Below are 12,690 nucleotides of genomic sequence, written 5' to 3'. Positions count from 1 at the left end.
GGCGGGGCAGGGGGACATGCCTCATTATACTCTCCTCCCTTTGAAGTTCTGGCACAGCTGACTGGCATTAACAATAAAATAGAGCCTTTTTTTTTTTTTTTTTTTTTTTTGAGGCAGAGTTTCACTCTTGCTGCCCAGGCTGGAGTGCAATGGCGCAATCTCGGCTCACTGCAACCTCCACCTCCCGGGTTCAAGTGATACCCTGCTTCAGCCTCCCAAGTAACTGGAATTACAGGCGCCCACCACCACACAGGGCTAATTTTTGTATTTGTAGTAGAGACAGGGTTTCACCATGTTGACCAGGCTGGTCTTAAATTCCTGACCTCAGGTGATCCGCCTGCCTCAGCCTCCCAAAGTACTGGGGTTACAGGCATGAGCCACCGTACCCAGGCAAAACAGAGACCTTAAGAATAACAAAATAGGCTCTTTGTACCAGTAAGATACCAAATTCCACATCACATGACATAGCAGGCTATGAAATAAATCAAAAATATTTTACTCCAGAAATCAAAAAATATTTTACTCCAAAATATATTTCTTCAACGTATTTTGAAGTGGGCCTGTAAACTGTCTCTTGCAAAGACGAGAAACATCTTTATGAGGCCATTTCATTCCTTTACTTTCTGTACCAAGTCCCCTTCCCTTTCCAGTCTTTTTTTGATCCAGAGAGATTTAACTAAGAGCCTGGCAACTTTTAAAGTCTGATGATCTGTTGTCTCTGAAGCCTGCTATCTGGAGGCTTCATCTACATAACAAGAATCTTGGCTTCCACAACCCACCTTACCGTAACCCCAAACATTTATTTCTGCTGACTTCAACTCATTAGGCTCTTTCAGCCAATTGCCAATCAGGAAATCTTTGAATCTACCTATGACCTGGAAGCCTCCCACTCCACTTTGAGATGTCCCTCCTTTCTGGGCTGAACCAATGTAAACCTTATATGTACTGATTTATGTCTTTGCCTGTAATTTCTGTCTCCCTAAAATGTACCAAATCAAGCTGTAACCCAACCACCTTGGGCACATGTTCTCAGGATCTCCTGCGGCTGTGTCATGGGTCATGGTCCCTCACATCTGGCTCAGAATAAACCTCTTCAAATATTTTACAGAGTTTGGCTCTTTTTATCAACAAATCCATCCAGTGAGAATCTATTCCATTTATTGAATTTTTAGTTCCAATTTCCACTTAGTTTTCTTGATGTCTTCTCTCTTTGCTGAGAATGTCCTGGCACACATTTAGCCTGATATTTTATGATTCTTAGAAAATGGAAAATATATGCTAATTGAGGTGTAAGTTAAAATCTCAGTGACTAAGCACACTAGAACCTTCTTACACACATAAAAACCCAATCATCTAATCAGCTTTTCTGAGGAGGAGAATCTGCTCCACACAGTAATTCAGCACCCAGGCTCTTTCCCACTCCTGGTTCCCCCGTTCTCTATGGACTAAGGGTAACCCAAAGGTCACAAACAAGTTAACAGCTGGGAAACAGCAGCCTTGGGAGGCTTCATGCAGGACATTTTCTCCTCTCCTATGGCAACAGCTGAAGTATTAAACAATAACTGATATTTAGGATGATGACCCTGATTAATAAAAGGTCTTAAGTCATTAAAAAGTTAAATCATTAAAGAATAATTATGAAGTGTACTAATGAATGTACTTGCATTTTAAATATGTATTCAATAATAAAGTTTCCAAATATTTCATTTAAGAAGAAAATTCAATTAATGAGAGCACCCGTCTCTGAGTCAGCTCATTAACCAGGGTTTTTTACTTTATCCAAGTATGAGTGGGCACTGACAGACAAGCACATCCACAGTATGGTTGCTGTTACATAATAGTACACACTCTCAGTGCACACATTAGCTCTGAAACCACAGAAGTCAAACCACAGTGGAAAATTCAGCTACCCTGGAGAGAAATGGCAAGATAATCTTCTGCAAGGCTTCCTATTCTGGTCTGCACTCTATGGTGGCCTATATTTCTACTACTTCTTCAAGCCCACACAATTAAGGAAAAGTTATTAATTCTGAAAATATATATATGTTCTCAAATGCTCATGAGAACATATGGTATATTAAATAGTGTCTGCAATACTATGGTTTGTAGAAAACAATTAGGAATCCTGGAAGTTAGAGCTTGAGAATATACAGCTTGGCTCTATATTCCATCTCACAGGAAGGCTTTAAGTATTATCAAGATAATTTAAATATTTCATATAACTTAAGGTTTTGCGGCCGGCTGCAGTGGCTCATGCCTGTAATCCCAGCAGTTTGGGAGGCCGACGCAGGCAGATCACTTGAGGTCAGGAGTTCGAGACTAGCCTGGCCAACATACTGAAATCCCATCTCTACTAAAAATATAAAAATTAGCCAGGTGTGGTGGCACATGCCTGTAGTCCCAGCTACTCAGGAGGCTGAGGCAGGAGAATCGCTTGAACCCAGGAGGCAGAGGTTGCAGTTAGCTGAGATCATGCCACTGCACTCCAGCCTGGGCGACAGAGTAAGATTCTGTCTAAAAAAAAAAAATTTTTTTTTAATGTATATATATAGGGAGAGAGCTCCTTTTTCAATACACAAATAAATCTCTGAGAATTCTGAAAATCTTCAACTCAGTTTTAGAAAATTATTTAGGTTGGGAAGTAAACATCACCTATAAAAATAATCTGTTAAGCATTCATTTCTGTATATATTATGCTTTCTATATATTATGCATATACAGTCAGCCCTTGTATCCATGGGTTCTGCATCTGTGGATTCAACCAATCATAGACCAAGATATTTTAAAAGAATAAAACAAAAGGTGATATAACAATAAAAAAATACAAGTTAAAAAACAATAAACAACTATTTACATAGCATTTACATTGTATTAGATATCATAATAGAGATTTAAAGTACACAGGAGGATTTGCATAGGTTATATGCAAATATGATGCCATTTCATATGAGAGACTTGGTATCCTCAGGCGTCCTGGTACCAAGCCCCATGGGTACTCAGGAATAACTGTATTCCATATGTATTACAGTATTCTCAGAACTAGGATGTGGAACGTCTACAGGATTTTATTCAGTCCTGAAGCAAGCACCTTACAAGAAGAGATTATTTTTTCCACACCAGTGCAGTTGAGAATATTTCCTCCCAGGAGGCGTCTGTGACTAATAAATACAGTAAAGTCAATCACTGATAGAAGTGATAAGGGTATTGTGTGTGGTGGTGACACATGAATGCCATGGCAGCAATATCGGTCGATGGCCCCTTCTGATAAGAGCAGCCAAAAAACCCCAATTATTGCAATGAGGGCAGAAACCCATTACTGTTCGCTTTCTTTCCCCTTGGGAGCACTGACTCGCAGTGGGCTCACCCCCACCGTGTCCAGCGTGTCCTCTCCTGCCCTTCCTCCTCCCCTGTCTCCAGCTCCTCCTCTCCTTGTTGAACTTTCTCCTCCTGGCCCTGGATTCTGTCTTTCACATTCTGTTGGGCTCTGCCACTTTCCGTCTCCATCTTCACTTCACCTCGAGAAATCAACCAAATCGTTGTTCTTGTAAAGTTGCTCATTTAAACACTATTTTCCTCTAAAAACCTATATTTTTTTCCAAGTCTTCTAAGCCCTCAACTTATTTCCTCAGTAGAAAAATAAATGTAGGCCGGGCGCAGTGGCTCACGCCTGCAATCCCAGCACTTTAGGAGGCCAAGACAGGCAGGATCACCTGAGATCAGGTGTTTGAGACCAGCCTGGCCAACACGGTGAAACCCTGCCTCTACTAAAAATACAAAAATTAGCTAGACATGGTAGTGCAACTGTAGTCCCGGCTACTCAGGAGGCTGAGGCAGGAGAATCACATGAACCTGGGAAGCAGAGGCTGCAGTGAGGCGAGATCGCGCCACTGCACTCCAGCCTGGGCGACAGAGCAAGACTATGTTTCAAAAAAAAAAGAAAGAAAAGAAAGAAAAATAAATGAAAGGCTTTCCACTGTTTCTTAGGAGATGCATTGCCAAATATTTTTCTAAGCCCATGGCAATGTTTTTTGTTTCTCTTTTTCAAAGAGGTGGAAATAGCTGCTGATAAACCACTCCCACAACTCAAGTGGTTTGACTTGAAAATATGAGCTGGATAAATGACCTATTTTTTCTTTTTGCTACTAGTAGTTATTTTATGTAGATGATCTGATTTAAATACCGACCTAGAAGTAGAAAAACAAAGTAGTTTTAGCATTTTGGGAGAGGAGGTGCTTTTAAGATATAAAAATTTTAGTCATCACTTTCACTGACTTTGAACACAGCTTCCCTAGACATGAGCAGGCACGCTTATCTTCTAACAGAGGCCTGAACGGTCTGCCAGAGCATCAGGATTTGATGTTACCTCAGAACACGTTCAGCTGGCAACACAGAGGTCCCACTGGTCTTCTCTAGAAAGCTTTGCTTTCCTTCCCAGGTGATCACACCATCCAGGCAGCTTGCTCACTGCAGTCCTAACTGAGGCCAGCCACTCGGTGGAAATGGACAGTTTCTAAAGTGCCAGAAAGCTGGGGCTGCGAGAACTTACTCCAGTAGCTTTCCCTAAACCAGCTGTTTAAGGAGAATTGCTCTTTGTAAATCTTAGGGGAAAAGTGCTGTTCCTCTCCCTGTCCACAGCCCCCTGAAACACCCTGAGAGCCCTGGGGCTCCAACAGCCCAGAGTGGAAACAATGAGAAACAGTTCCGCTCCCGCTGGTGAAAGGTGGAGCCCGGGGAAGCCAACCAGGCTGCCAGCGAGTGGCATGGCAGGATCCGGAACCCTAGGATTCCGACCATGGCCCACAGTACTTCCCTTTAGATAAGACCACCTCTTATTTCCCATGAGCACTCATTCGTTCATGGACTGTGTTTATTTGCTATTGCACCTAAAACATAGATGTGTGCAAACTGACAAACTGTTTTTCCAAAGGCTCATTTTAACACCTATTCTGACTTAGCACTTAAAACTCAGAATGTTCCCATTTCTAGGGAATGTCTAGACTTTAAGAAATCACCATTTGATTTTAAGGTAATGTATGGGTCAATGAAGCCCAGCAGACATTCATTAACTATTATCAATTATAGAACATATGCCTCCTCCATTGATACAGAGTACAACAAAACAAAGTTTCTCAAGCTTTTGAAAGGTTACATTTCAAAAGTTCCCTGGTATGTCAGTGGGTTATGTACATCTCTCTATAGGAATATGTGTGCTAAAATGTAGAAAACAGGGTCCAGGCCGGGCGTGGTGGTTCATGCCTGTAATCCCAGTGCTTCGGGAGGTTGAGGTGGGTGGATCACCTGAGGTCAGGAGTTCAAGACCAGCCTGGCCAACATGGCAAAAGCCGTCTCTACTAAAAATACAAAAATTAGCCAGGCGTGGTGGTGGGCACCAGTAATCCCAGCTATTCGGGAAGCTGAGGCATGAGAATCACTTGAACCTGGAAAGCAGGGTTGGAGTGAGCCAAGATCGTGCTACTGCACTCCACCCTGAGGGACAGGGCAACATTCTGTCAAAAAAAAAAAAAAAAGAAAGAAAGAACAAAAAAAGAAAATGGAGTCCAAACTCCAAAAGCATATTCATCTTCCAATGTACAAGTGTACTTCTACTTCCTGCTCTGAGGCTTTGCAGAACATACATCCTTAGAACTTATCATCCTGTACATGTTCACATTTTTTAAAAGATCGCAGACAGCCATGAAAGGTTTGTGCATAAAATTTATTTAATTTCAACTGAACAAAACCCAGATTGTAGGAAACTGCAGTAAGTGGAACAGTATTTGACTATCGCAATGAAGTCTGTCATGAAAACTATGAGTACGTGGAGCCATTTTGAAATCCGCACAATCGAGAAGTTCTGCCTCCAGTATAGGGTCACCTGGTGAAAGGCAAGGAATGTCCTCCAGGATACACTGCTCTAATAAGATGCAGGGAAGACGGGGATTTCATCTTCCAAAGAGTTGTCACTGGGAATTCACAAAGGCCCCTGGAAATAAGCTCAGGGTATCCACTAAAGGAGGTGGAGCCCCCTTTCACACACTTTTCCTTCCTCTTCCTTCCTTCCTGCACGCCCTATTTCCCTCACTTCCAGTCTCAGGTTCTTTAAAAAACATAAAATTATATAAATAAGTATAATAGTATTCTTGGGCTTGTAACATATACAGAGGTAGTAAGTATAACAATAATAGCACAAAAACAAGTGAAGAGGACCTAGAGCTATAAAGAAGAAATGTGTTTCTATCTCACTGGACATAAGTTAGTATAAACTTAAGTAGATTCTGATAAACTGAGAAGGAGATTGTGAGCCATCAAGCATTCATTAAGGAAATACGTAAAAATATAGTTAAAAATAATTTAAGAAATTAAGTTGTTAAACTAGAAAATACTTAATGCAAAAGAAAGCAAAGAAGAATAAGCAAAGCCACAAAAACACGAGACATATAGAAAACAAAAATTAAAATTGCAGACACAAATCCAGCCATATCAATAGTAACACTAAAAATGAATGAATTAAACAATCCAATCAAAAGAACTAAAAATTATCCAACTATATGCTATCTACAGGAGACAAACTTTAGATTCAAAGATATAAATAGGCTAAAAGAAAAAGGTATCATACAAATTGCCACAGTAAGAGCAAGAATAGCTATGCTAATATCAAACAAAATAGACTTTAAGTCAAACAGACAAAAAATACTAGAGATAAAAAGGAATATTTTACAATGATAATAGTGTATTTTACAGTGATTACAATACCAATCCATCAGGAAGATATAACAATTATAAATATGTATGCACCTAACAACAGAGTTCCAAAATATAAGAAGCAGAACATGACAGAACTAAAGGAATAAATACATAATTTAACAATAAAAGTTTCAGATTTTGAAACTGCCTTTGTAAATTTTAACAGTGAGAAAATTATAACAGTGAAAGAGATCTGATCTAACCAACTCCATCTTGACTTTAATCTCCAAATTGCCCTTGGTCATTCCTGGGCATGGGCCAAGCTAACTTTGGGACAAATGATTATAGTTTATAGTTTAGATGATAATAGCCCTGCCCCCCAAAATTAAACTGCCTTTGTAAAACTAATGAAAGGCTACCAGGTTAGGAGGAAGTGAGGGGCCTGAATTCTGCTAAGATATAGGTGTAAAGATTACCACCTATTTTTTACAGAGGGCACAAGATTTGCAACTTTCCCAATTACTATAAATAACTTGACTATTGTAGAACCTAACATTTGAGATGACTTTCCAGGCTTTTGCATTTCTGACAACCAGATGGCCCTACTTGAACCTGTACCTCTTGAATTCTTGGCTCAACTGGTCCTCTGGCCCCCACCCAGAAGCTGACTTAGTACACAAGAAACATTTAGTTTCTTAGTACACAAACCCCTGCCCACCAAACTATCTTTGAAAAGACCTAGCCTCCAAATTTTTGTGGAGGCTGATTTGAGTAATAATAAAACTCCAGTCTCTTGTTTAGCCAGTTCTACGTGTATTAAACTCTTTCTCTATTGCAATTTCCCTGTCCTCATAAATCGGCTCTATCTGGGCAGCAGGCAAAATGAACCTGTCAGAAACTTACAAATCCGATGTCTCATTTTCTTTCCTTTTTTTTTTTTTTTTTTTTTCTTTTTTGAGTCTCACTCTGTCACCCAGACTGGAGTGCAGTGGCATGATCTCAGCTCACTGCAAACTCTGACTCCAGGGTTCAAGCAATTCCCCTGCCTCAGCCTCCCAAGTAGATGGGACTATAGGCGGGCACGCACTGCCACACCTGACTAATTTTTGTATTTTTAGTAGAGACAGGAGTTCTCCATGTTAGCCACGCTGGTCTTGAACCCCTGACCTCAAGTGATCTGCTGGTCTTGGCCTCCCAAAGTGCTGGGATTACAGGCGTGAGCCACCACGCCTGGCCAATGCCCCATTTTCAATGATGGATAGAACAACTAAGAGTAAGATCAACAAGGAAATAAAAGACGTGAACGACACAATAACGAGACCTAAAAAACACCTGTATTAGTCCGTTCTCACACTGCTCTGAAGAAATAGCTGCAGCTTGGTAATTTATGAAGGAAAGAGGTTTAATTGACTCACAGTTCAGCATGGCTGGGGAGGCCTCATGAAAGTTACACTCATGGCAGAAGGCAAAGGAGAAGCAAGGCACCTTCTTCACAGTGTGGCAGGACAGCCTGAGTGCAAGCAGGGGAAATGCCAGATGCTTATAAAACCATCAGACCTTGTGAGACTCACTATCATGAAAACAGAGTAGGGAAAACCACCCTCATGATCCAATTACCTCCACCTGGTCCCACCCTTGACACATGGAGATTATGGGGATTACAAGTCAAGATGAGATTTTGAGTGGGGACACAGCGAAACCATATCAACATCTATAGAACAGTTTACCCAACAACAGCAGAATAGATATTAATATTTTTAAGTGCACATAAGACATGCTCCAAATGCAAATCTAAACCACAAGAGATACAATGTCACACTTGCCAGAATGTCTATATCTAAAAAGAGAGAATAAGGAGTATTCGTGATGATGTGGAGAAACTGGAAGCTTCATGCATTGCTGGTAGGGATATAAAATGGTGCAGCTGCTTTGGAAAACAATTTAGCAATTCTTCAAAACACCAAACATAGAGTTATTATATTACCCAGAGGCTCCACTTTTATGTACTCAAGAGAAAATAAAGCATATTATATATCTACACAAACACTGCATATGAATGTGCTTAGCACTGTTATTCACAACAGCAGAAAACGTGGAAACAACCCAAATGTCCATCAACCAATGAATGGATAAAGTGTGGTCAATCCCTACAATGGAGTATTGTTAGGAAACAAAAATAAATGAAGTACTGACAAATGCTACAACACAGATGACTTTTGAAAACATTATGCTAAGTGAAACAAGCCAGTCATAAAAGGCAACATAGTGTATAATTCCGTTTATATGTAATGTCCAGAAGAGGCAACTCTGAAGAGACAGGAAGTGGTTGCCAGACAGGGAGCTGAGAGGAATGGCGGAGCATAGGGAGTTACTGCCAATGGATACAAGGTTTCTTTTTGGGGTGAATTTTTCAAAATTTACTGTGGTAATTGTTTTATAGCACTTGAAGTTCATAAAATTTAGAGTTGCCTTCTTTTTGAAAGTGAATACAAAAGTATATAAAATTACCTGTGAATGAGGAACAAATCCCAACAAATCACAAATTTTAAAAATCTGACAAATACCACAAACGTCACAAAATCCAGAAAACTAAGATATCTATAACTGCCTGGCATGGCTTTTTGATACATCTGTGCTACATTAAACAGCAAACGTTCTATATGACTTTTCCATAGGACAATGATTTTAAAAATATCTTTCAACAGAGATAAAAAATCAGTTTACTCTGTTGATCAAAAATGATTTTTAATTCTTGAGAGGTTTTAAGGGTTTCATCAGTCTTTACAATCCCTTTTTTAAAATGTCATGAAAGTACTAGAATTGTCACATTTCTGGAAATCTTTTTCAAGTTCTTTTTCCACATATGAGTTTAGAGGCTATTTCACACTTTCAGTGACTAAGAACACTGAGTGATGTACATGCTCTTTTAATGACATTCATTAACCAATTTTTCATTAATGTCATCATAATGGCATATTACAGTTTTATGTTATTTACATCAATATTTTGTGTCAAATCAGTAATAATTTGAATATTTTTACCATGTATTTGCATGGTGTCTTCCCCTTCAGTAATTGCACTGTCAAATCATAGAAGAGCTCCTCCTGATCTCTGGGCAACAAGGAATTTATGAAACACTGTTTTGATATAATTTGAAAGATAGTTTGTTACAATTAGTTCTTTTTTCTGAGATAGGGTCTTACTCTGTCACCCAGGCTGTAGTGCAGTGATGCAATCTCAGTTCACTGCAGCCTCAACCTCCCTGGCTCAAGCAAACCTCCTGCAATCCTCCTGCCTCAGCCTCCCGAGTAGCTGGGACCACAGGCATGTGCCATCATGCCCGGCTAATCTTTGCATTTTTTTGTAGAGACAGGGTTTCACCGTATTGCCCAGAATGGTCTCAAACTCCTGAGCTCAAATGATCCTCCTGCATCAGTCTCCTCAATAGCTAGGACTACAGGCACAGGCCACGATGCCTAGCTAATTTTTATATTTTTTGTAGAGATAGGGGTCTTACTATGTTGCCCAGGCTAGTCTCAAACTCCTGAGCTCAAGCAATCTGCCCGCCTTGGCCTCCGTAAGTGCTGGGATTACAGGTGTGAGCCACCGCACCTGCCTACAGTTCAGTTTTAATGTCCAGATGATTTCTAATGTTGGATCACTCATCTTTATCATGCAGATATCTAAAAGCAGAGCTAAATAAAGATGCTCATCGTGTGAGTTAAAGCTTGTCTGTTATTCCTAGGCACCACAGTCTGTGGTATACTAAGAATTGTTGTTTTTCTAGTCTCATAATTCTCTTGTGAACGAAATGAAAATGCAGGTTTTCGCGAAAATCCTTTTCAGTGTAAACACTTACGGCATCCACCGTGAGGTTCCTCTGAGTGGTAGTGGAGTCAAGACCAGAAATCCATGGTTTCTGATTCTGTGTCTCATGTTCTTACCACATACCGCTAACAGGGATATGAGAAAAAAGCTGCCAGGTCATAAAAATACATCACAGTAGCTCGGCGCGGGGCGAGAACTTTGAGGAGGAAGTGACATCTGAATTAGGTTTTGAAAGGGGAACAGATATTCATCAGAAACTGAACAATCATCCGAAAAGTATTCTCTCTTCTCCTTACTCTCAACATCTAGTTAAGACACTAAGTCCTGTGAATCTTACCTTCTTAATAAAAATAGTATTTACTGAGTATTAGTGACTTGCCAAGAACAATGCTAAGCTCTCTGCAGGCATTACTTAAGACCAGGGCAGCCCTGTAAGGGAAGGAAGTATTTAATCCCCTTTACAGATGAGAAAACTGAGAATACTGATATTAAATAACTTGCCCAACATCACTCAGCCAAGTTGCCCATCCAGGCTTCTAACCACTGTAGTGGAGTTGCATGATTTACATTCAATTACTCTGCTTTTCCGTTTTCCTGCACGTGCCTGCTGCCCCCACAGCACCTCCCTGCCAGTAGGGGACCCCTCCTGTCTAGGGTGGCCTGTGCTCTTCCCTCGTGATTCTATGAAGGCTGCCAATCATGGGCAGACCCCATCAGCCCATCAGTTTTTCAGGTCCCAATGTTCAAATATCGCATTGAACATCCCCTCCCTGAAGAAGGTTTGCTCACACCTTTACATCCCCATGCAGAGCACACAGGCATTCTCCCAGCCAGGTTTCCACATGGACACTGCAGGCAGCACCCCCTATTCAGCACATGCTGGAGAGCCAAGTGCTTCCATGGTCCCCACTCCTAGGGGTCACAGATTGGGCTCCCCAGGAAGTGGACTCTGACCCCCAGAGATTGAGTTTCCTGCCAGGAGTTTATCAAAAGTGCCCCAGAAATCAACGCCTGCTGGAAGCTAGAATTGCAAGAGTAACTTGCCAGGCAAGCTCTCGGGGAGCTCTGGAGCCAGAATGGACTCAGGCTGAGATGGCCGGGCCTCTTACCCTGAGGCAGAATGGTCATTGGATGGAGCCCCCTGAGAGGGCCTGGCCTTGGTGACATAGGTCTCTACAGTGGAGGCCATCCCTGGAGAGGCCATGAGAATGCCCACAGCAGCCAACAAAGCCCTTCACTGAAAAGGGATGTGATGGCACATCACAGGATGGGGCCACCTCTGCATCTGCAGGTGGAGTGGACAGAAGAAATCAGCCAACTGCTTGTTGAAATGTACGGAGTGTTAATTTGCATAAGCAGTTCTAATTTAGAAATTAGGCTAAGAAATTCCATTTCCAAGCCTGTAGTTTAACTCCAGAAACACATCTTCTGCCAGAACTTACTACAAAGAGGTTTAGGTTTGCAGGAACGAATGGCTTTCTTCATTCTTTCCCTTCCTTCCTTCCTCCCTCCATTTTTCCCTTCCTCCATTCCATTTTCCTTCCCTTTCTTCCTTTCTCCTTCTCTCCCTCCCTCCCTTCCTTCCTTCCTCTTTCTTTCTTTCTAGTGTGATGGATATTTTCTTGGAAATGTGTGTTAAATAAGTTGGGGTAGATCAAATAAGTGAACCCTGCAATAAATCATGACAAATAAAAATATTGGAGAATGTAATTCACGCTCAGATATGATCTGCCATATATACCTAACCTCTATAAATGTAATTAATATATAATTAATATATTGACACATAATAGTGTATGTTAAAATGTAAAGAGAAAACTAGAGGGAAACGTGAAGTTCCAACACTTACCAGCAGGGAGAGCACTGCCCCTTGCTGGAGCAATGCCCGCAGCAGGGATGAACCCATGAGAGCTGCTAGAAAAGGCCTGGCACTGGGGCAGTAGGGGTGCTGGGGCAGGAGAGGCGCATGGGCAGTAGGGGTGCTGGGCAGGAGGGGATGTGCAGGATGAAGCATGCTTCATTCATTAAAAATTTTCCTTTCAGAAAGCTACTAGTGCTTTAGAAACCACAAAGGATTTCAAACAAAGTATGATTAAGAGGTATATCCAATAGTCTGGCAACTTATAAAACATGCCAAAATCGTTTTTTCGTTGTTGTTGTTGTTGTTGTTGTTTGTTG

At 41.1% G+C, this 12,690-nt stretch overlaps 1 protein-coding gene across 3 annotated transcripts in view; it reads right to left on the bottom strand.

The window, feature by feature from the left end:
- Positions 1 to 5,697: 5,697 nt before the first annotated feature.
- CEP43 (centrosomal protein 43) overlaps positions 5,698 to 12,690 on the bottom strand; it is a 53,559-nt gene continuing 46,566 nt past the window's right edge. For 2 of the 3 annotated variants that reach the window (XM_055114326.2, XM_055114321.2), the window contains 2 exons: positions 8,100 to 8,194; positions 5,698 to 6,097 (listed from right to left, as the gene is read on the bottom strand). In XM_055114326.2, the coding sequence (XP_054970301.1) occupies positions 8,138 to 8,194 (57 nt within the window). In that variant the 3' untranslated portion in view covers positions 5,698 to 6,097; positions 8,100 to 8,137. Of the gene's footprint in view, positions 6,098 to 7,522; positions 8,195 to 12,690 lie in introns of those variants that run through there. The other variant, XM_055114322.2, reaches the window with a different exon arrangement.

The sequence above is a fragment of the Pan paniscus genome, chromosome 5, assembly GCF_029289425.2.
Source record: "Pan paniscus chromosome 5, NHGRI_mPanPan1-v2.0_pri, whole genome shotgun sequence".
Lineage (NCBI taxonomy): Eukaryota > Metazoa > Chordata > Mammalia > Primates > Hominidae > Pan > Pan paniscus.
The sequence above is the reverse complement of the archived record's forward strand: the minus strand, read 5'-3'. Positions and strand labels throughout refer to the sequence as shown.